At 42.1% G+C, this 24,867-nt stretch overlaps 1 protein-coding gene across 2 annotated transcripts in view; it reads left to right on the top strand.

Annotated features, from left to right (window-relative positions):
• The window catches only part of LOC141016407 (extended synaptotagmin-2-like), a 44,271-nt gene that overhangs the window by 16,830 nt on the left and 2,574 nt on the right, over nt 1–24,867 (top strand). The window contains exons 5-23 of one of the 2 annotated variants that reach the window (XM_073490760.1): nt 40–116; nt 480–552; nt 3,346–3,435; nt 10,222–10,277; nt 15,373–15,493; nt 16,144–16,320; nt 16,473–16,555; nt 16,885–16,933; nt 17,230–17,319; nt 17,453–17,548; nt 20,758–20,820; nt 22,427–22,501; nt 22,826–22,912; nt 23,021–23,170; nt 23,258–23,682; nt 23,805–23,903; nt 23,991–24,122; nt 24,218–24,323; nt 24,608–24,657. In XM_073490760.1, coding sequence (XP_073346861.1) covers nt 40–116; nt 480–552; nt 3,346–3,435; nt 10,222–10,277; nt 15,373–15,493; nt 16,144–16,320; nt 16,473–16,555; nt 16,885–16,933; nt 17,230–17,319; nt 17,453–17,548; nt 20,758–20,820; nt 22,427–22,501; nt 22,826–22,912; nt 23,021–23,170; nt 23,258–23,682; nt 23,805–23,903; nt 23,991–24,122; nt 24,218–24,323; nt 24,608–24,657 — 2,099 coding nt within the window. The remainder of the gene's footprint in view (nt 1–39; nt 117–479; nt 553–3,345; nt 3,436–10,221; nt 10,278–15,372; nt 15,494–16,143; nt 16,321–16,472; nt 16,556–16,884; nt 16,934–17,229; nt 17,320–17,452; nt 17,549–20,757; nt 20,821–22,426; nt 22,502–22,825; nt 22,913–23,020; nt 23,171–23,257; nt 23,683–23,804; nt 23,904–23,990; nt 24,123–24,217; nt 24,324–24,607; nt 24,658–24,867) is intronic. The other variant, XM_073490761.1, reaches the window with a different exon arrangement.

Below are 24,867 nucleotides of genomic sequence, written 5' to 3'. Positions count from 1 at the left end.
TGGCTCATTTGTCCCCCTCTGTTTCTGTCATGTCTGCAGCCTCTGAGAGTGAACGGGGTGAAAGTTTACACAGAGAATGTGGACAAGAGGCAGGTGATCATGGACCTGCAGATCAGGTACGCAGCAAACCCTTCACTTTCACACACTTTTTTCGGATTTACCACTGATAGCTTTTGTTTTAAAGGGTAAGGCTTCGGACAGTCCATATTTGTCTTAATGTCAACAAACGTCAAATGTCAAAAGATACAGTTTCCTCCTTGTTCAAATGCTTCATATCCCTGAAATCTGTACAGCCTCAGCTAAAAGGTTATGCAAGTCAATAAACAATACTGTATTGTATTGAAATAAAAACACAGAACATATTGATCCAAAACAAAATAATGCTTAACACTCCTGCAAAGTGTTTCTGTGGTTGCTTGCTCTGATTCATGATGTAACATTAATCCTCTTGTTGCATTTTGTCTCGGTCGTCCTCACAGCTTTGTCGGGAACACAGAGATCGACGTGGACATCAAGAAATACTATTGCAGAGCTGGAATCAAAAGTATACAGGTACGACCGCAGTGTGTGATTTTAACAATACTGTTCTGATCAATAAATAAATGATTGCTGATGAAAATACTGTATATTAAGTAGAATATACAAAATACATCTATCAAACAAACTGACTTGATTGATTCGTCCAAACATTTTAACTCTTGAACCACATGAAAACTCAACAAACGTCGATGGAAAGAAGATTATTGATATTAACTAATATACAAAGAGACTTTGAGACAGATGTGGACATTTAAAGGTGGTAGCCCTCTTTCCTTCGACCATGACCGCTGTAATGACCCGCGACCTCTCCGGAGACGCTTTTACATAATGTGTTGACACAGGACTGATAAAGGAGATGTTATCCGCTCGGCTGTTAGCAGGAGGATCAGGCCATATTTGCTGTTCAGAGATCAGAGAAAGTGAGTGGAGGGAAGAGTTTGAAAGCTTTACAGGGAGAAACAGCCGCTTGTATAAGACAGAGTCAATATTGGCCTTTGTGTTTGGCTTAAATTTTTATAGCTGCCGTCAGTGGCGGGCTGTGTGTCAGCTTTTTCATCCGCTGCTGAAGAATTAAGTAGTTCAGAGACCGAAGATGTTAACTTAGAGCTCATCAGCGGTGATGAGTCACTCTGGAGGAAGGTTTTTCTGAGTTTTTCTTCCCTTTAAATGTCAGACTACATCAGTTTCTTCTTCTCCGTGATAAATGGATCCTGACACAGTGTTATCTGCTGCACATGATTTATAAAGCGTCCCCAATCAGGCGGGATTAAGCTGCAGGAGGGCGGTGGGGGATAAACAAAAGGCTATCTCCGATCTTTCCACTGCACCCATTTTGATGAGCAAAATGTTGGTATTTGATTACTCAGAGTGAGCTAAGACCAAATTTGGTGATGCAGCCGGGCAGACTGCATATCTGAGGTTTGAGTCACTGCAGCCGCTGAGAAAGCAGCGTCCCTAATAATGAAAAGCTCTGAGGGGAAACATTTTACTTTTCTTCAGAATTATCAGCCGCGTCTGTAACTTCAGCTTAACGTGAAAGAAGCTTTGCCTCGGCCGTAATCTCCGCTTTTTCTTTGGAGAGTTTGGTGACTGATTTAAGCCCAGATCGTCTCTCTTGAGTCCAACGTCTCCAGTTTTATAATGCCAGCATTTCACAGTCTGATAAACATGGAGACAGCCAAATGTCAGGAGAAGAGTTGGGCTTTGTTTCCTGAAAAGCAAGAGGCCAGAGGGCTCCGGATGTCGTCATAAAATGAGGGTGAAGTTACAGAGAAATGAGGATAGAGTGTAACGTTATGCCTCCTTAGTTGTAGATGTATGACTGTTTCTCAAGCTCTCCTAGCTTTTAGTGTAATAAATGGACTTATCAAACAGACAAATCCAAAGTTTCTGTCTTTCACCGTACTAAGACGAGCTCATCGTAAAATACACTTTATTCAAACTCAATATAAACGACACCACAGGGGTGTCAGAGGTCAGAGAGTAGGATGTGAAAATATTCCAGCTCTACACGCTGCTGCTGATGTCGACTCTCCCTCCTGACTCTCTGTAAATCGCCTCCGTACTGTTTCCCCTGTCTTCAGACTGATCTCTGTCGGTCTCGGAGGCTGTGTCCAGTCCCAGTCTGGTGTCCAGCCTTGCTCACTCTCAGGCTGCTAAGCCCGGTTAAGCCCCGTCGCCCCTGGTGACTCTCCTCATAATCTGAGCTCTCGTCCCGGCAAACTCTAGTGCAACTGGCTCCACGGCTAAACTGGCCCGTAAGCTAATTAGCTAACGGTAGCTAGCCACAGCCAAGGATAAGAGCAGCGGTTGCCGGTTACTCTAATGATGTGCTGCCCTCCTTACGTATAGTTACCTTCGAATTCTGGCCATATTTTACAGATTACACCTTTAAAAGAAAGACAAGTGACAGTAGAGGAGCGGTCCAACACAAGCAACAGGCTGTAGGTAGACTCACGCAGGAGGGTGATTAGGAGACAATTTCGTGTTTCTTTGTTCTTTCTCATTTCGTATCACCTCCCATCAAGACTTGCATCAACCAACCAAAGAAAATAATCATATGCTGAATGCTCAGGCTAATACAACTCTTTGTTGATCTGAAAAACACAAACCACAAGTGTTTGTGGTGGAGACTGCTCACTCAACACTTCTAAATATAACCAAGCGGCTGCTATTAAAACTGAGAATAGCACCGCGTTGCACTCAGCGCTTCATCGGGGCTCATCAACACTTTGCTGATATTCGGGAAGTGTGGGTGTTGCCGTTTCTTCATGCCTACCCATAAAACATCTCTGCAACATGTATCTTTGGGAGAGCGTAAATTCAGTCATAGTGAAAATGTCCAAATCGCCTCATCGAACAGGGTTAACTATCGAACCTCACTGCTGTTTGGTACCAACTCTTAGCACAGAGTTCAAAGTCTTCAAATCAAGGAAGTTCTGGCCAAATTTTGCCGTGTTGTTCACTTATTTTGCCTGATTTAAGTCCAATTCCAGACTATTTTGTTATAAAAAATATAAGCTATTACTGCTTGTGTTTCAACAATGTTTAAAATAAGAGAAACGTGTCTTGTTTTGATGAAATGAGTAAAGGGTTTTCGTCTCTTGACTTACTTATCTCTTGGGCCAACTCACCGCAAGAACAAAAGGCAACTCATGATCACCTTATCTGACACAGTGACCATCTGAAAAGACAAAACGTTTCATGAAGTCTAATTATAAAACACCTGAGAGATGAGACATACAGTGTACACATCACTGAGAGGTAACACACTGACTCGTAACGTTTCTCTCGTCCTCTGTCCAGCTTCATGGAACGATGAGAGTGGTGATGGAGCCTCTGCTGGGGGACATGCCTCTGGTCGGAGCCCTGTCCGTCTTCTTCCTCAAGAAACCAGTGAGTACCCCGACCTTTGACCTCAGCCTCTGACTCTGTCTTCTTCATGACATGCACAGGCAGAGCATGTCCTCTTGCTCTGTATATTTTAACAGAATCTGATCTTATAACTTGCTGATGGTGTGACATCCCTCTCTTGAGCGTTAACATGCTGCATATATTTACCTGATTATGCAGCTATGTGTTGTGTACACTTCTACCAAACCACAGCATTTTCCACTTCAGTCTTCCTGAACGTTTTCCCATCACTAGTCCTCATTTATCAGTGCATTCCTCCTCTCTGACTGCCGTCTTCCTTCCTGTGCCTCAGCACATTTTATCTTCCAGATTCAGGCTTTTGATACTGGTACCCACTGAAAAAAAAAGAAGACAGAAATGAGAAATTATCCCTTCTCCTCTAAAAAGAGTATTGTCATTCTGAAGTTAGAAGACAGAGGCGTCAGTAATGGTTTTTATGTGAAGCAGGTAGACGTTTCTGCATCTAAGACTGATTTGATCTTTTTCTTCTGTCATCAACTTGCAAGTGATTGTTTGAGATCTCAGGCTGAGAGTGAGCAAACATGATCAAGTAAAAATATAAGAAGAGAAGGGAACTATTTTAGGGATTTAGTCTGGATCAAGTTTTCTGCACTCAGAAAGATGTGTTTATTTATATCTTCTGCATCTGGGTGGAGTTGACTGATAAGCTGTTGTTTAGACGTTGTTTGATGCTGCATCTTTCCATCATACACCACAAAGGGAGCTGACATGACGACTGTCACATCAGACACAGGACCGTTTGTTTAGTGGCAGACTGTCATGGGGCTTTTCAAAAACCAGTTGTCTTTGTTCACATTATTGAACACACAGTCATGTTGTGACAGACATGTTTGCCTAGCTGCAGGCTAACAGCTGAGTTCAATATCCTCCTAGACCCATATTCTTTATACACGTTGTGTCTGAAATGTTGTCTTCCTGATTGTCCATACTGTAATTTATTATGTTGGTCCTTCCTGCAACATCTATCGTCTGTCTTTCCTGGAAGAGGGATCCCTCCTCTGTTGCTCTTCCTGACGGATTTTACCACCAAAGCTCAGTGACACTTTAAATGACACCCTCTTCTGCCCTCACTATGTGTGTTGGCGCTAAAACACACTTCCAGTAGTTGAAAACATTGTTTTGCCTTGAAGTAGCGCTGGGCGATACGGCCTTGAAATAATATCACAGTATTTCTTACCTCGATATCAATATTGTGGTGATGACTAAGTGTGTAAAGGCAAGTATTAGAGCAAGTACAAGAGTCTTCCATCACTTTACTGTAATGCAACTTTTAAAACCAGGAAAAGACAACCCATATCATAATATAACAATATCCAAAATCTCAGACAATATAAAGTGTAATTTCCCGATAACGATATACAGCTTATATTCTGCACGGCCCTACCATTAAGGTTTTAATGGAAGTGAGAGAGAAACTGCGACCACTTGATCCACAAAGTGATAGACTAGCTGCTAAATCAGTTAGATTGTGCTGCATGTTTGAGGAAGTGGAGCACTATAATTAATGCATAAAACAAACACATGATGTCCACCAGAGTAAAAAGTACAAGAGTAAATAAGACAACTGTAGTTTGACCGTTATTTAGACTATGGCATTAGGAACACATTCGCTCCAGACAGCTTGTATCGTGGGTTTCTTGGTTTCAGTCTGGAAAGGAGAGTAACACCCTCAGAAAAAGCAAGTGGCAAAACTCTTGGACCAGTTTTGGTGAAAATAAATCAAATATAGTCGCTTACAGACAATATGTGTTTATAATGTTTTATAAGACAATCAAAGAGCCTTCAGAGAGCATTTTAAGGGCAAATTAAGAGCATTATTGTATCTTAACTACCATTTTTTTCTGAGTGGCAGTCATCATTTTCTTACATGACTCATTCTGTGAATTCCCCACGCTACCTTTGCTTCTCTTCCTGTGCCAGCCTGGCAGAACGGCGTTGTGGTCTAGAGCGCTAACTAGGCCACAAAAAGCTATCCGCCCACCTCAGGGTGCTGCACACACACGCGAACACGTGCCAGCGGTCACATGCACTCATATTCTGTACATTTAATGTGTCACACATCGATGCAGATTAACACGTGGTCATGAGAAGAAGAAGTCTCGCATTGAGATTAAAGAGAAACCAGTTTCACACACCAAGATCAGTTTATTGGTTATAGTAAGCAGTACATACCACAGTAAACCGTGTCTTCAGCGGCTACATGGTTCAACATCACTTAACAGCTCAACTTGTATAACAGAAAGCCGCTGTTACAAACTAGATATGTGGAGAAGAACATGGATGTCTACCAGGGAAGAAGGATCTGATGAATTGCATTATGGGAAGAGTAGGATCCAGTGTTTTAGGAGCTTCACCTCAGCGAAGAACTAAAAGTCAAGATGTCATGACTGGTCTTTTTTTTATGCCCCAAAAGTCCCAGGATGGTGCAGGCCTGACCCACCCTACTCTCCCTCTGATTGGCTTACCCTGATATTCCTACCCAGAGCCCTTGATTAGAGAGAGTTGTGTCATTTCTGTTTGTTTTTTTTAAAGCAATGGCGGATAGTGGAGCGCCTCAGTAGCTCCTGGAAGTTAGCTGCAAATACTAGCAGCCCAGTACTGTAAATCCATTCATTAATAAATTATGTGTCAACTATGAACTATCTGAAGGCATTTTGAACTTTGAACAGTTGTCGCGACGCTCCCTACACAAGGGCTCTGAAGCCAACCAACAAAGTCAACGAGTCCCTACCAATCAGAGGTGGAGTCGGGCAGGTCAGTCCTTTGTCGTCCTATGAAGAAAAACATGGTTTTCTTGTACATGTGGCTGACGAAGGAAACTCTCTTGGTTTCTCTTGTTTTTTCTGCACATACAACAAAATTAAGTACTCAAAAACAAGAAGCAGCAACAAAATACGTGCATCCGACTCTGAAGCTGCCGGCTACGGCCGCCTTAATTTCCTTAATTTAACATAGGAACACCCGACCATGTTGCCTTCTGCCGTCTCTGTCTTACACACAGACATACACACACACTCACACACACACACAGATGAAAGGCAGCCGTCCCGCTGCTCTGAATATCTACACTGTAGATGGAAAATTAGAAGGAGTCTGTAAAAATACAGTCTGGGAGGCTAAATCACAGGGAGCGAGGAGCTACCACAACAACAAAACAGGGTCAGACTGTGCCTCGTCTTAAAAACAAAAGTAGCTCTCAACATTTAGTGCTGCTGAACTCAATAGCTCTCACACAGCATTTCCTTCACATTTCTTTAAGAGAGGGCAAGTACCTTGACAAGGAAACACAAATCATTAGCTGTTTTATGCCTGCTGCAGACAGACGTGACTGCTGATAATGTAACGGTGAGAGAGATTTAGAGGCTCTTAAATGCTGTAACCATTTCAATAATCTAACACCAGACTGCCTGAGGCTCTACTCTCTCCTACTGTCATCCATATCCTGTTTACAAAACCACTGAGAAGAAGTGCACTTGAATACAATTTTGAACGCAGGACTTTTATTTTTTATTCACTGGTGTAATTACTTGGGGTTGAGTACATAACTTATAATAAGCATAGTATTATTAAAAAAGGGGGAAAATGTGCATATATGCAGAGATATTTCAGCAATTTCACATGTCTGTTTTCCGCATTGCTCTTCATTTGCTCCAGTCGTAATAACGGCTTCCAGCATTTGACATTTTAATCCTCTTTCATAACCTTTTCAACTCAGCGGTCACTCTTAATCTCATACACACACACATGCACATATGCGCGCACACAATCCTTTCTCTGACATCCTCCAGTTCTACGTTTTTAAACACAAACGCACCGACATCAGGTCCACATGTACGTATGTTAACCTTGACAACTGGCACCGTGCTCACACTCCTTATATGGTCAGTGGGCTGGTGTTATTTTGAGCTGGGTGCCTTCCCAACATGAGTCTGGTGATTGTCTTGTGAGCTTGACGCTGGAGTTTGTGTAAAGATGATTGAACACTGACCGGCAGTCGGTCCAGATCTGCTGCAGGAACACTACAGCCTTGTTCACAGTATAAAACAGATAATTGCGTTTCTTGGGTCTGATTGATTTGTTTAGCCTTTGAAAATCAATTTGTCCTGATTATCAGGATACAGACCCGCCCTGTCTCAACCTGTCTCGCTCAGGCCTTGCAGTCGCTGCTTGCCCGCCACACCCCAGCTCCATCTAGACCCCACCATATTTTGGAAATTGGGATTTTTTTGCCTCCATGTTCTGACAAAAGATTGTAGTTAACCCAGACACAGACCCAGACAAAAAGCACAGTTAGATGTTATATATAATTAGGATCCTGTTCTCCAGGGTAAAAGAATTTCAAACAGAGCATGTGTTGCAGAATATAGTGTAAGCTAGGAGCTAAACTGCATTACTTGACCAATGGCTGGGAGCTAAACTGCATTGCTTGACTAATTACAGGGAACTAAACTGCGTTGCTTAACTACTGACAGGAAGCTAACCAACAGAGCATAGTGAGCAAAATTACATAGGGGTGCAATGTCTGGATGTCCAAATACTTTTGCCCTGTTGTGTACTAATACAGCCACAGCTACTATTCCTACTATTGTTATTGCTCCACAGCAGTGCTACTTAAAAGGACTACATGCAGATACAACAGTAGTAATACTACTCCTACTGCTACTACAACTCTCACTGCTATAATCTCTGCTGCCTGTACTGTCAGTACTATAATGCAGATTGTAGCACCAGTCTTAACCAGCGGTAATCATGATATTCAGTAGATATCAAGGTGTGTCAGGTGTGTGTGTCATGATTCAGCCTTGCTTAATACTGCGGTGACTGTTGGACTGTTGGAGATTCCTGTCTGACAAACATAATGACATAATATTCAATATGTGACCTAATAGTCGGGTTCCTCAGGTAACCCACTTTCATGCTGAAGTATATAAGTGTCATAACTGGGTTAGAAAAACATGTTAAGCCCCCTTTCTGAATAAATGAGAAAATGAGAACCTGGTTGACATGTGTAAAAGTTTCCTTTTAAAAAGTATGTTCCTGAGTGTGGTGAATGAACGTGTTCCTGCCTGCAGTGTTTTGTTTCTTCATTTCCGCAAACTCAGATTTGCACATAATTTAATGTAAGTTGTAGTGCCAACAAACACATTGTGGAGGGCAGCACGTCTTATACAGATTATCATTCCATCTCTTCAAACTGTTTTTTCCTGTCTCTACTTGAACACGCTGAAAGGCTCAGTCACAGGGGTTGAAAGGTTAATAGTAACAGCTTATCTTGATAAATGAAATGGTCAAAGCATTGTAGTGTCTGTCTTTTATAGGCTCCATCATAGTTCATTATTTTTATGGAATTGTGGTAATCTGTAATCTGGTAGTCTGCATTCTCTCTAAAAGCCTGTTGGATGGATAGCAAAGTAAAATCCTGGGAGCTAAACTGCATTGCTGTCTGTAAAACTTGAATAATACCAATTTTGTCGAAGCTGTGAAATATTTTAAGGTTTGTTGAAAAGCTGAAACTAAACTGCATTGCTGACTTTAAGAGTTGAATAATGCCCATAATGTATAAAAGATGTGGAACATTAGGTTTGAATATATATATATATATATTTCTTTTGTGAAAAGTATGAATAAGCAGATAAAAGTTAGGAAAAGGTGTAGGAAAGGAATATGAAAAGTTAGAAAATTGGGATTGGGCGTAAGGATACCCAATATTATGTAAACTAGGAGCTAAACTGCATTACTTTATCAATGGCTGGAAGCTAAACTGCATTGCCATCTTTAAAAGTTGAATAATGCCCATAATGTATAAAAGATGTGGAACATTAGGTTTTAATATATATATATTTCTTTTGCTAAAAGCATGAATAAGCAGATGAAAGTTTAAAAAAGTGGGATTGGGCGTAAAGGATACCTAATATAATGTAAGCTAGGAGCTAAACTGCATTGCTGGCTTAGGTTGGTAAGAAGAAGCAGCTGAAGGAGTATGAAAAATGCCTGTCCGGGACCCTCATTACTTCACTTATTACAGAGAACTGAACTACATTGCTTAACTAATGTCTGGAAGCTAAACTGCATTGCTTCATTATTGTCTGATAACTGAACTTTGTATAAAGAAGCAGCTGAAGGAGAAGTTAGAAAAGTTTCTGCAACCTTCCTGAAACTTATGTTTTTCACTTTACATCGGAGTTGATGTGACAGTTGCTTGGCACTGAAATTTGTATGGTGAAGTTTTGTGGGGATGAGATTTGTTTTTATACTATTTTAATTTCACATCTACTCTAAAGATTATTCATGAGCTCTAGCTCTGAACTTTCCACACCATAAATAATAATGTACAAATCTGAATTCATTAATTAATGTCAGAGTCACAAGTGTAGTAAACATCTGAAACTTGAAATGGAGTTTCGAGATGAAAGCATAAATGTTTATTTGTTAATGTAATGTCACACACTTCCTGTCTGTGTGAAGGCACTGGCTGCTCTCTGTATTGATTATTGGGTCGATTGAGTTAAAGTTTGGCTCCTCAGCTCCTGCTGTTGCTGCTCTGCTGACTCATGACGCTGTCAGTGAGGAGCTGATAATGTCTAGAAGAAGACCTCAGTGCTGGGACAAACTTTGGAGAGAATAAAGTTTTCTGGGTGAAAAACAGCTGATTGTCTCTTTAAAACAGGAACTGCTGCGGGAACAAAAAGGTGACTGAGCAGTTTTTCTCTTCATGAAAATCTAAAACATGTTTCTTCTTTATTTCAGTTGCTGGACATCAATTGGACAGGACTGACAAACATGCTGGACATTCCCGGTGTCAAGTAAGTAACTGCGTGTAATGATGGTGTGACTCATGACAGTGTGTGTGTGTGTGTGTGTGTTTGTGTGTGTGTTTGTGTGTGTGTGTGTGTTTGTATTTCTATTTTAAAATCTGCATTTGCATGTCTGTGTGTGTCATTTGTTGCTCCGTGCATCCATTGATTTTAATTAGAATAAATTACTTTACTTTAAGAGCTGAGCGGTCACACACACACACACACACACACACACACACACAAAGCTGCTCTCTCTAATAGCCAGCTAGCTGCCTGAGGAGCTGTGTGAGGAACTGTGTGAAGCACCTGGCCATGATTATCAAAGGAATCTGTGTGTGCGTGTGTGTGTGCTTGTGTGTGTGCTTGTGTGTGCTTGTGTGTGTGTGTGTGTGTGTGTGTGTGTGTGTGTGTGTGTGTGTGAAATAGAGACATGATGTCATAACTATTTTGTCGCTATGAGAACGCGCTCGCTCAACAGCCTATGTTTGGATCACTCTGCACACGCCCGAGTTAAATGCTGCATCAACTCTTGCTTCCTTACCTGTCATCTGGCAATGCATTATGGGAATGATTTGACCTCATATGACACAGGATAAAAATATTAGGTTCAGCTTCATGTCAGGCCACAGAAATGACCTGAGAGCCGCTCGTTTAAATGACATACAGTGACACCGAGTGCCGCTCAACCTCAAACATGCTTTATAGTTTCTTTTAGTGACTCATTCATTGATATAATAATCAGTCGTCAGAGGAATTACACCATCAAAGACACACCTTATTATATTATATTCTTATTAAACCACAGGAATCCATTCTAGTTTTCTTCCTTGTGTTTGAGTTGTTGAAAGTGCCGGTGTAGTTTTCTTGTAAACATTCAAAAGTCCTGTTTACATTCAGTTGACATTTTCTCAAACCAGCATTATTTACATGCTTGTTTACTGGCAGAAAGTCTCCTCTTCTGTCCACTCATAGCCGGTGCATTGCTGTGTTTCTTGGCACATTACCGCCTGCCTTTAGATCGGTGGATTAGTTTGACACCATTGGTGGGAAACACGACAGCAAACCCACTCCTGCTCCGAGGCTGCTGCTAGAGGTCAAAAACTCCACGGGTTACCTTTAATAGAGCGAGAGTTGGCACGGAGAGTGAGGCTTGCTGCCAATTTGCCCGGGCGGCCAGCTGCAACACAAATTCTCCTGCAGCCCGAAAACGCTGTTAAGAGTGAAACGAGAAACCTTGAATTATGTACTTACAAGGTCTTATGTGCCCCTTTGTTTAGTGAATCGTAAACCCATTAATATCAATTACTTTACAAAAACTTTCTCAGATCCTGGAAACTATTTTTTATCTTTGTGTGAGATAATCTCATTGTCAAAGTCTTTTTTCTCATGTGTAGTCTGCAACTTGGAAGCAACTCAAAAAGCATTTGTTTTTGAGAAAGCAGAAGATGAGTGAAAAGGCACCGGTTTAAAACACATTATCTAGTCCTCATTACACATTCATTGCGTTCATGGATCAGCTTTTTTGAACCACCTGATTCTTTCTCTGTTTACTCTGAAATATAAGCTGCAATCGTACCTGCCGACCTTAAAACCTCAAAATTAGGAAAGACTTTGAAACCAAAGCAGGTTTCTGGGCGTCCTTTATCCAAAGTTTGAGATCTAAGGACTGCGTTTCCTGCATCGACATTTAAAGAATGAAAATAACAAAATGTCAAATGAAGCTGCAATTTTTATGTCAAATCTTACACAGAATAATTCTCCCTCTAGCATAAACATACGTAAATCTGTGGCATAAAGTCATATTCATCACTTTTCATTCATTCATTCAGTTTTTGTTTGGCAGCCTCTCGATAGAGATTGACACGGTGCGACCCCTCCGTGACTGACAGAAAAGTCGACGTGGCACATCTCACAGCCCCTTTCCTTCAAAACGTATGCAAGAAACGGGATTTCTTCTCTCCAGGGCGGCTGAAATTTGTTTAAATATTCTCTCTCCTCTCTGTTTCTCTGTCCGAGGTGCAACAGTATAGCAGACTACATGCTGTATGGTGCAAGAAATGGGTTATGACAACTAAAAGGGGAAAAAAGCGTGAAAAATAATAATATAGTAATATAGGAGAATGTGACGCCGGGAGAAAACCTGGAGGGGGCAGTGAAAGACGTGAGTCTCCTGGGAAAATCAGGAGGGGTTGGCAAGTATGGCTGAAATATGAAATATAAAATGTAACAGTCTCTGAGGACACATTTTAAATGCATTTTTTTACTTCTGCATGAATATACCAGAGGAGTAGAAATGCCACAGATGCAATAAAAAGCTGAAATATTAAAAAAAAGAGTCACTGATGTCGTTGAAGTAGCTTCTTCCTCTCCTTCACTCCTGCTTCCACTCAGCGTCATCAGCCTCTCCTCCACCAGAGGCTGGAAATTAAAAACAAATCTAAATAATTGTGGCGTCAAACGTTTACTTAACTTTAACATCCTTGACTGTGTTACGTTAATTATGTAATTGTGTCGTTTCTACTAGAATATTTTTGCATGATGGTGCAGTGGCCGGTGGAAATGCACACTGATTTACTTGTTATTTGTCAGGAAAGACTCTGATTTTTCACTTAAATTCAGTCTTTTAATAGAAAACTGGAGGTTGAGTTGCTGCTGGGGTGATACAGAAAAGCAGTTCTTTTAGTCCTTGTCAGAAAAATATCACATGTGATGAAGTCTTCACTGTAGGAAAACTTAAAAAAAATCATGCCGAGCACTCAGCGCTCTCTGGAGCGTGCAGAAGCACATCCTTCCCACTCTGTATAATGACAAAATGAAGTCGGTGCTTTTGAAGGGACTTCTCCCAGTGGACACGCAGCCGGAGCAATCTATCTCAGGCTCCTCTGCTGAAACCATTACGTTAACCACCGGATCACAGAATGGATTATGACCCTTATTTTTCCCCCACTAAGTGATGGTATTTATAGTAACGTGATTATGAAAGGAGAGCGGCCGCAGACAGAGACGTGATGTCGGGTGGATTTAAAGCATTTCCAGGCTCCACTTCGAGGAAGACACAGCAGCAACAACACACTTTACAGTTAACACAAAAACACACTCTGACAAAGACAAAAGACACCAATTTTATGGTTTTTGAGGCCACTGTAGAGAGCTGAAGTTAACCCAGAACCCCGGGAGCTGTTCCAAAAGTTAGAAAAACCTCATTCAAACTCTCATAACTACACCAAACAGCCCTTGAAATGTAATCATACACATCATTTGCTCTTCAACAAACAGATGCTTCGAGCTAAATGCTAATGTCACCATTTTTAACATAGAGATTGCACAATATCACTGCAACGAAGACAGTTCATGACATTTTTTAACACTGAGCCAAATATTCTGCCCCAGTGTGTGAATTTAGAAAGCATACCGGCATTCAACAAGCGAAAGAGGCGTGACGTCGAACACCACAGCTTCAACACGTGTGTCGGACGCTTTCTAAACAACAAATCATTTATTGTTTCTGTTATATGGCTGCTGATCTCGTCCACTGTTTGGAGAGTTAAGGAGCTCCCAGACCTTGTGTCGTCTCCCCAATTCGCAGATGTTTTCAGTTTCACTCAAAACTACAAATGCGAACCTTGTTCTGACAAGAGGATAATGCATTAATTCCACATCGCTCTGCATGTGTTCATCCGTTTTTTTCTTTTTCAACCTCTGCGGTGGATTTCATACAGACCGTATCCGTTTCATACAATCCGTTCTCCTTGCCGTTGAACTCCAGGGGTCTGTAATTATTGACAAAGAACAAAATAATGTGAAAAAGAGGCAAAAATCAGGATCAGCAAAGTCATGAGGGTAAATTGTCCATCAATATCAGCTGTTATATCAATCCACTGAATAGCTGTGCAGATATTTCAGTCTGGACTGTTTCAGCCGACATTGCCTCGATAGTTAGACCTGATGTGGCTTCATGAATTATTAAGACAACCTCACCCAGATGTTTGTTAGTTTTTCTTTTTATTGCTCTTCCATCGATTGTTTTGAATCCCCCCAGTCCAGATTATAAATGCATGAAGAACAACACGGCCTGAAGCTGGTTTACTGTTTGTTTTCAGCTGAGAAACTCACTGCGGTTTCCAAAAGACTCCGCCCTGTGAAATGTAGCTTTCCTTGTTCGACGAGTTGGAGGAAAATACCACTGTGTGTGTGTGTGTGTGTGTGTGTGTGTGTCTGCTGTGAAGACCTGCCCTCGCCACACCCTCCTCACTCTCTTCCTGTGTGTTAGCATGAGGGCACTTTTTATTTTCTCAGTGATGAAAATGCAGGAAAACCTGAGGTGACCCTCAGCTGTGTGTGTGTGTGTCTGTTTGTGTGTGTGTGTGTGTGTGTGTGTGTGTGTGTGTGTGTGTGTGTGTGTGTGGTGCACCATCCAACATCTATCTGGATTTAATTATGTGTTTAGTGGGCGTGCAGACCAGGGATCAGCACGTCAACACTAAAATCAACTTTGCATTGCAAATTCTCCTCTGAGGCTGGCCCAGGATCAGCTGTTTCAGGTTTAATGCAGGTTGCTGCTGCCCTCTAGAGGAGACGAGGTGAAACATCACAGGAGTGTTTGTACTCACACGTTCATGTGTGAGCTGAGAACAAAATTAGAGACGCAGCTCAAATTATTTAAGTGCCTTCAGCTAATGAAATGAGCCATCCAACCTGTTTAACTTCATACTCGTCCTCCTGCTGCAGCCTCAGCTATTTGTGTGTGTTTTTAAAGGGTCAGTTCACCTAAATCACACTAAAACAAACTAGTTTCTCACGCAGCCTCCAGTGACATTATGTGACCATTAATAAAACATTTTGGGTTTTATTTTTTTTTTAGATTTCAGCTTGTTCGATTTCACACCGAAATATTAGAGATGAACGTGGATTTTATTTTCTAGTGCTCGTAAATTCAACAGTAACGTCTCTTTCCTGAGACTGTGTCCTGGATACTCTGAATAACACACAGACAAATCAGAATGGTCATCAGAACTCCATTCATTGACTTCCATGTTTTCTCTCCTCCTCCTCCTCCTCCTCCTCCTCCTCCTCCTCTTCCTCCTCTGTCCATCTTTCTCAGTGGTTTGTGTGACAACATCATCCAGGACATCATCTACAGCTTCCTGGTCCTGCCCAACCGTCTGACCATCCCTCTGGTGGGAGAAGCTCAGCTGGCCCAGCTCCGCTTCCCCATGCCCAAGGTAACACAACACACACACACACACACACACACACACACACACACACACACACACACACACACACACACGCACACTTGTAGTTTTGAAACAATAAGTAGTTCAATCAACAAACCCATTGTTATTTAGTTATTTGATAAGAACATCAAATCATTGTAAAGTGAATATGAAAAATGAAAATGAAACAAACTTCCCTTCTGTCTTCAGCTGTACAGTGACTGATATTCATTTTATTTCACATCCTGCCGAGGCACTGCAGATTCACATGAACTTAAACTCACTGAACTTTAACCGATGTGCAGTTGTGTTTGATCCTGTCTGATAAAATTAACTGCTCATATTTCCACTGAAGGCGTCGTCACACCAACGACTTCTTTTTTCAGAGTAAACTACTCATCATGTTCTTTTTGAGCAAGCTGTTGACTTCCCCAATCTATTTTTATGCTCAACTGTTTCCCCTTTTTATCTGACCGCAGGTTGTCTTTCAAGTAACTTTAGTGAACTGTTTTTTTTTTTTAGTGAAATCTTGGATTCTTCCTCGAGGCTTGAGGGTGCAAATTGTCCTTTTTTGTCACAGGTCGAACCGTGTTTGATTTCAGATGTGTCTGGTCCAACCTCTTCTAACTCTCTTTGTGACCCGCCTGTCTCCTCAGGGCATCCTGAGGATCCACTTCATCGAGGCCCAGGACCTGCTGGGTAAAGACAAGTTCCTCGGAGGGCTGATCAAAGGCAAGTCAGACCCGTACGGAGTCGTCCAGGTCGGGACTCAGCTCTTCCAGAGCAAAGTCGTCCACGAGACCGTCCACCCAAAGTGGAACGAAGTGTACGAGGTGAGCCGCTCGGAGGAAATTTGAAATCGTCTGTCTTAATTCGTGTTTTAATTTTCTCCAGGACCTGTTCTCTGAAACCTCCATGTGTTTCTGTCGGGTCTACATCAGTCCTGTGTTCAGTGTGTGAAGTTCATGTCTTTGTGTTTTTACAGGCCTTAGTATACGATCACTCAGGACAGAATCTGGAGATCGAGCTGTTTGATGAAGACACTGATAAAGACGACTTCCTGGGAAGGTACAACTTCTGATAAATCAACAAAACTGTTTCTAACTGCCTGAACTGAAGACACCTGTTATAACCTCACATACTCCTGACTGCTCTGTTTCCTGAGATACATTCAAGAGATACAGACACCATATTTACTTGTTATATCTTATGTCTATTGTATCTTATAACTGATGGTCGTCTTTCATCAGCGATGAGGAGTTTTCACAGCACTGTGTGTGTGTGTGTATGTGTCGTTTACTCACCACCACGTGAGAACTAGTCCGTCGTGATGAGTCGGCCTCGTTCACAAACCTCCAGTTAAAAGTTTTGTGTCATGTGCGACTTGTTTTTTTCAGCCTGCTGATTGACTTGGCCGAGCTCCAGAAGGAACAGAAGGTCGATGAGGTAATCTGCATCACTTCCTCTCTGGGTCACAGGTGTCAGATCTGCTTTTAGACCCAAAAACCACAACTTGTTCTGATGTAAATCGCAGCTGTGTTAAAACAATTCGTGATAAAGTTTTGAGGATGTAGAGAAAAGTTGTAGAGTATTTGTCTCTTTCACTTTTCTCACTGGGTTTGATTTCTGTTTCTCTTCCCCTTTCTTTGTTCGTTAGACAGACTTTTGCTCTATTGTTAAGAAATAGTCTACGTACATTGTTATAATACTGATATTAACAGTGACCATGTGTTTGTCTTCAGTGGTTTGTGTTGGAAGATGTGGCTACAGGGAAGCTGCACCTCAAACTGGAGTGGTTATCTCTGCTGCCCACACCTGAGAAGCTGGACCAGGTACAGAACCAAAAACAAGCGTTTGGAAGATTTAACTTCCATCCTGCCTGCCGTCTTCTTCTTCTTAACCTGAAGCTTCGCGGGATCAATCGAACCAGAAACTAACTCATCTTCTTTTCTTTTTCCGTCACAGGCGCTGATGAGCATCAAAGCCGACCGCAGTCAAGCCAACGACGGCCTGTCGTCTGCGCTACTCGTCGTCTTCCTGGATTCAGCCAGAAACCTGCCTGTAAGTCGCTCTGGTCCAAACCTCCCAGCATGCACCTGCAGCAGTCGTTTCATCTAAGAGTCAACAAATGTAACAAATGTAGATATTTATTAAGCCAAGATGAAGAAAATGGTGATGAAAGATGCTTTTTCTTTCAAGGAGAGCTTATTTTCAGCACCAAAACAAAGAAATATATAAAGTTTGACAACTTTTTACTGGTATTTTTTATTTTTCTTACATACTGTTGAGCTGTTGTTTACCTTCATGCCCTTTGTTAAAGGGTTTCTGTTTGGTTATCCGTGGCTGGAGGCGTTTTTTCTGTTCGTCCGTCCCATTCTTGTGAACTTGATATCTCAGTAACGCCTCGAGGAGGAGTTTCTTTAAATCTGGCACAAACGTCCAGTCGGACTCGAGGAAGAACTGACTGGATTTCGGTGGTCAAAGGTCAAAAGATGTACTCCAGAGTATTTCTTGATGTCACACCTGTGTGGTGCGCTAGATGGTTTAAAACAAACACTGGTCATTCATGAAGTGTTCTCGCCACAGTCTCCCTTTTATCTTCTTTTCTTAACTTCTTTTCTGTTCTTCACTCCGCCACGTCTTAAAGGTGCAGTAGAAAGTAAACACGAACAAATCAAATAGTAGTGAATCCTGTTGTTATAGAGCTAAATTCATAATGTGTTAGTGCAAAAACAGAACTTTTAACACTTTTAGTACATTTTCTACGTTGTCTATGCAGGACTTGGAGTATTTTTACGGTGTACTATTAGACTTTTTACTTCGATTTCCTCCAACGCTGCTAATAAGTGATCAGTGTTAACGAGATCGTCACAGCACCTTGACGATACAGAAATCTCTGGCATAAAGAACTTTATTTCTGCAGTGCAGGCCTCACCTTCCTCTTTTCAGCCTCCTCTTCTCCTCTGCTTCTTCTTCCTCTCCCTCCTCCCCCTCTGAAGAGCGTCTTCGAGGGGAACTTGGGCTCTGGCTACTTAAAAGAGAGGCGGGCGGCGGGCCTCGTGTTCTGCGAGAACACGGCCTCTCTCTATCGGACCTTATTTGTGAGTCCGCTGGCTGTTTTCTGCATCCTAGCGTAGTTTTAACCGAAGCCAAGGTGTGATTACTTCTGCTAGAGCTCATCTTCCTTTTGTCTTACTTTTTGCTCGTGTTTTTTTTAAAAAAAGGTTTGAACTGTTTTGCCTGACGAGCATGAATCCCCACTAGTGCATGAGCTGAATTCATTAATATTGTTATTTGTCGTGAATGTTATTTGTTGGAGTTTGACTGATTACAAAGCTGAGGAACGTGACAGGAGATGAGACCAGAAGATGAGGAAACAACAGCGAGGTGTTTCTGCTGTGAGACGGTCAAAAGCATCCTTCCTCCTCTCACCATTTATTGTTTATGTCAAGCAAACGGCTTCAATACATCGTATCTTTTTATAATCAGATATACGGAGAAAAAAAGTCCTTTTCATTCGTCAACGAAAACATCTCGTATTTGTCATGTTGAAAAAGTTTGTTGATGTGTATTTGTTACACAACCTTTCGTTAACAGTTTCCAAACAGATGAAGTCGATGCCGTAAACCTCCTCCACCTCCCAGGCAGCTTAAAGGATTGGTTGTTTAGTTTTCCGTGTGATTTATTTCGAGAGGAAGGAATGCATTTTGATCGTACAGATTATCTGAGAGCAGGCAGGATGAATTCTCTGTGGATTGCTTTCCCTCCATCCTTCCTGTATGAGCTCATTGTATGCGAGTAGAGTTTTTTCCCCCTTCAGCCTCCTTCTGTGGTGGTTTCTCCCTCAGTCCTGCCACCAGGGGGCAGCACACGGCTGACGCTTCATGAAAAACTGAAGCAAATGTGATGCATTTTATAGGAATACGCAGACTTTTTGACAGGAAGTGTTTTAACTGATGTTCTGGCTGTTTGCCAGCAGGTGTCACTGATGAGTTACTTAATCGTCAACAAAGTCTGTGTGTTGCTTTAAAAATGTGACTTTCTGCTTCCTCAGCTGATCTGACATGAAGTGCCCAAATTATTCATGTGAGATCAGGAAGAAAAGACGAAGTCGGTTTTATTGTGTCATTTTGAACCTTTAACGACCTAAAGTCACGCTTTTCTCTTCAGTTAGATGTTTATGATCGCATCCTGAGATACATCATCACCTGTGTGTCCTGGTGTGATCGGACGATAGATGAAAACAGGAGTGTGGCCTCGTTATCAGATACTTTCGTTGTTGCTCAGTTTTATTGTTCATTAAAAGATAACTCCACCAATGTTACACATCAAAGCGAGCAAAGTGCTACTGCATGGTATAAAGCCTTTTGTCGCTGCAGAGGAAGCTGCATGTAACCTGATAAATTGTCTTCAGTGCATTGTGGGTAATGTAGGCACCAGGTTCTGGAAAGGAAGAAGAATGCATGGAATAAAAAAGGTGACATCTCTGGTTCTGCAGTATCGGTTTGTCCATAATGAGTCCAATGATCATAGACCAGTGGACTGCTTTTCAGAACTTGCAGCCTACGTTACCCACAATGCAATGTACCCACCTCAGATTACATGCAGCTTCCTCTGGAGCCAAAAAAGGATTTATACTGCTTTTATTTTTACCTGTAAACACACTTTAATATGTAAAACTGATGGAGTTACCCTTTAAATATGTTGCATATGACCTTCTGCAAGAGGAGGAGCTTTAATATCAACAGATTCACACCAATATACAAATATAACTGTCACATAATTATCAGCACAACATGAAACCATCTGAGCTTCTTCTCAATCAGAATGATTCCTTCCCTTTAATCTTCATCCCCTCTCTCTCCATATCAATCATGATCAATGACTCCCATCTGATGCATTCTGACCAGAGTCCAACCAGTATGTTTTACTCAATATTATGATTCATTTAATGTACATGAAGTTTGAAAGATCATCAATGAAAATCTGTCATTTATGGTGTTTATTTGTATTTACTGGTCGGACTCTAGTTGTGACCTCATGTCCAGGTTTACCTGTGGACTGACATTAACCATGTGATCATCATCCATGTTGTCTCTCTTGTCTGTGTCCCAACGTCTGGTGATGGTGATGGTCCTGGTGTGTGTTCATCCTCCTCCCTGCATGCTCCTCTTCCCCCCTAATAACCTGCTGGTGTGTGTTTGTGTGTGTGTGTGTGTGTGTGTGTCGTATATGCTCTCTCCTGCCCTGTCCCCGGGGGAAAATCAAAGCGCAATCCGTTAGAGTTCAACCAAGCAGGGCTGAAGAAGTCCTCGATCAGTAAGGCCATCAAGGTAACGACACGGTAACGAAGCACAAACATACCGCTCAGACACAGAGGAGGAGCACAGAGGCAGATGTTCACACAGGCTGAGATACTCAGGTGACACTGTGTGGCCAAAAGTATGTGGACACACCCACACCTTATTGATCTTCTGGTTCCAGACATTTGCTGCAGGAATTTGCTCCCATTCACCAACAAGAGTACTTGTGATGTCCAACAAACTGTGGAAGCCCAATATCATCTAAAAAACATCATTATATGCTGTAGCAGGTTGCAGATTACAAACAATTAAATACCCCTCGTCTCACCCTCCCTACAGCTGCAGTTATAAAAATGAAAGGCCCTCTCTAGAGCCCGGAGTCCGTGGAAGAGGACCCGCTCCCTCTCTAGATACTAAAGGCTCTTCAGACCAAAGATTTGCAATGAGATTAAATGTTTTTAGAAAGTTGCAGCAGTGTGGACCGGTGAGTCTCAGCTCTGCTCAAGCCAGCTGATGGTGTCACGTTCGACTCAGATTGACTGTGACTGTCTGACACAACAAGCCATAAAGTTAACATTCGCTGATGAACACAATAATTCTTAGTTTCAGGTGGTTATAGCCTCCAGAACAATAGTACATGAAACTGTCTGCATACTTTTGGCCACAGTGAATATTGTAGTTTGAATGCGCACATAGAGAAGTCTTTTAAAAGAAGTTTAGTGTTTATTCATTTCTCAACTTCCTCCTGCTGCTTTTTGCTGTTGTTGCAAAAAGTAACACATACAATATGAAAGATAAATGCCATATTTGTAATCGGTTGGTGGTTTTATTAATAAAGGCATATGCAGTAAGACTCGAGGTCTTTTCACGTTAGAGACTTTAAGCTCAATAATGATCCACCGAACACATTTTCCTCACAGATCTGTTTATATTTTGAAACACGACTACGAGTTTAAGCTCTGTTGTTGATGGCGTCCATCAGGGGGCGCTGCTGCTACAGGAGCTGCACTTAGTGACTGACTGCTGTTGTGAAATCATTAACAAACTCCACTAATCATGTTTGTTGACTAAAAACTGTCCACCGTGTCTTAACAATGTGTGTTGTAAATAACAACATTGTTGTCCAAAAATACAATCTTTCAAACTGATCTGTTGTGTTTTACAGACTTCCTGTTTCGGTGCCATAGAGACCTTTAACTGATAAACTTTACTGCTTAATTCCTTTCACATATAAATGAACACATTTTAGCCATCGAGTGCTGAAATGTGTTAAGCAGCTGTGGGTAGTTTGGTATCACGGTAAAGTTCTGATATCTTACACCCAAAACACAGTATGAGCTCAAAATGTGAATTTTGAATGCTCAACACATGCAAAGCTACATTTCCTGTTTTTGTTAAAGCATTTCCAAGTGTAATAAACATTATAGAAGATTTTAATGACTAATTGCATGTTTTATTATTTTACATTACATGAAAAAGATGCTAAAGCTAAAGCTAAATCTTGATCAATGCATCTTTTTTTGTTTTAAAATACTTTTCTGTGATTTAAATTCTGAAATACTATCACAGTTTGCTCACGCCGAGCTGACCGTCTCTCTTTCTCGTTTTTAAAAACCTGTTTTTTCTTCTTCTGCAGTCCGGTAAAAAAGTGACCAGCGATCCCAGTCCGCTCGTCCAGTTCACAGTGGGACACAAGTCGTACGAGAGCAAGGTGAGACTCACCACCTTCAATTAATTTAGTATAATTATGAATTGTTGTGAATCTTGTGTATCATCTCATCTCAGAAAGGATGAGAAGCAGAGCACATGGAGCTTTGAAGTAACAAAATAACTGAAATTTGTTACTTGCTTTCTTTCCCAGGAATTTGCTTGATTTTGATGACACGGTGCCATTTTCACAAGATTTTATTCCTTAAAATATCTTCAGTTACATATAAATGTGCAGTTCTGTAGGTGTTTGTAGTCTCGGCCATGCCTCAACATGTCCCTCTGTGTCCCTCCCCACTCACTCCTCTCTGTTTGTGTCCTCTTCCAGACCAGATATAAGACCAATGAACCGGTGTGGGAGGAAGCCTTCACCTTCCTCATCCACAACCCCAGAAGCCAAGAGTTGGAGGTGGAGGTACGGATCATTTGATTGCTGCTCCACTCTCATGTTTATAGATCGTTAATTCTTGGATGTTTGAGCAGCTGATGTTTTTGTTCCCTGTCTTTTTTTTTTTTTTTTTAGGTGAAGGATGAGAAACACGAGTGCTCATTGGGGACGTTAACGCTGCCTCTGAGTCGCCTGCTGGAGGCCGAGGACATGACGCTGAACCAGCGCTTCACCATGAAGAACTCCGGACCGAGCTGCACCCTCAAGATGAAGATGGCTCTGCGGGTAGGAGGACGACCTGCAGATGATGTTTCTAAGTGACAGTGAAAAAAGTCCTTTGTCATGACATTTTTCCTCTTTGTATAATTCCAGGTGTTGTGTTTGGATAAGGACCCATCCTCGCCCTCAGACACCACCCCATCCAACGTGCAGGTCCGCAAATCCAGCTCCGGCGCCACCCCGCGGCCCTCCATCTCCTCTGACTCCCCCAAGCCTCCCTCTTCCACCACCGACATCCCCCGCTCTGCCTCCGTGTCCGCCCAGGACCTGCTGAACCGGCGGAAGGAGGCCGATGATCCCTTCAGGTCTCCAGGAAGCACAGACTTAGGGCAAGGAGGTGGAGGAGGAGGAGGAGGTCACAGTCTGGCGGAGACCGGGAGGAGCACCTCCAACCTGGCCATCTCTGGCTCCCAACAGTATCTGGCTGGAGGCAAAGAACCGACGCCCAGCATCGCATCGGACATCTCCAACCCTTTTGCTGCTCAGGAGCTGCAGTCGAGAATCCAGCAGCTGCAAAAGTAATTTCAGCTGCTCACTGTAGTTTATAATCAAACGTTACTCCAACAAAAAATAGTGCATTTGTTGGGGACTATTTTCAGCAGCGGATGAATCCACATTTCCACGTTCTCTGTCTCTGTAGTGGTTCAGGCCCCAGTCACTTCCCCCTGGGTGAGGTCCAGCTGACAGTCAGACACAGCTCCCAGAGGAACAAGCTCATCGTGGTCGTTCACGCCTGCAGGTACGGACCGATAAGAGTGAGGAGGAGAGCTCTTTAAAAGCCAGTGTTTTCTGCTCTGAAGTAACATCTGTTCGTTTTCCTCCGCAGAAACCTGATCGCGTTCACCGACCACGGCTCGGATCCTTACGTCCGCCTCTACCTGCTTCCTGACAAACGGAGGTCAGGCAGGAGGAAAACTCACACGTTCAAGAAAAACCTCAACCCAGTTTACGATCAGACGTGAGTCCTTCTCTTCTGCTGGTAACATCGACTCGATCTGAGCAGGGGCCGAGTCGTTAATATACTGTCTCCTCTTTCTCCCTCTGCCTGGTCAGGTTTGAGTTCACAGTTTCCCTCGTGGAGCTCCACAGGCGGACTCTGGATGTTGCGGTGAAGAACGGCGGAGGTCTGCTCTCCAAACACAAAGGCCTTCTGGGAAAGGTACAGACCTTCAGCAGGCTGGCAGATATCAGAACAAAAGAGTCGCTTCCTTCTAGATATTTGTTTAAATCTCAGTTTGTCCTGAAATAAAAGCATTTCATTCAGATTATGAATCTTTCACGGTTGATTTTTATGGACTTAAATTGTCTTTATAAAAGGCTTTAATTTACAAAAATATTCATATAAGTATAGTTGAATAGTGTCATTCTAAAGATGTATGCAGTTATTTAAATTTAGTCTTTATTTGCGTCATTAAAGTGAACTCTGTTGCCTTTTCTCTTCAGGTTCTGGTGGATTTGACCCACGATGACATCAGTAAGGGCTGGACACAATGGTAAGCTCACTTTTAAAATGTGATGTTAAGAGAGAAGAATGTCTTTTAAATGTATTTTTTGATGTAGAAAATGCTTGTTTTTTTGTAAAAGATGCCTTTTAAAGGTCTCATATTGCATAATGTGAGACTTCTCTGTCTGCTGTATTTAATATAAGGCAGCGTTAGGTGCTATATACTGTGAAAGTATCAAAATACTCAGCCCGTATTCAG

The sequence above is a fragment of the Pagrus major genome, chromosome 21 (genome assembly GCF_040436345.1).
Source record: "Pagrus major chromosome 21, Pma_NU_1.0".
NCBI lineage: Eukaryota > Metazoa > Chordata > Actinopteri > Spariformes > Sparidae > Pagrus > Pagrus major.
Note: the sequence above shows the minus strand (reverse complement) of the source record. Positions and strands in the feature narration are given on the sequence as shown.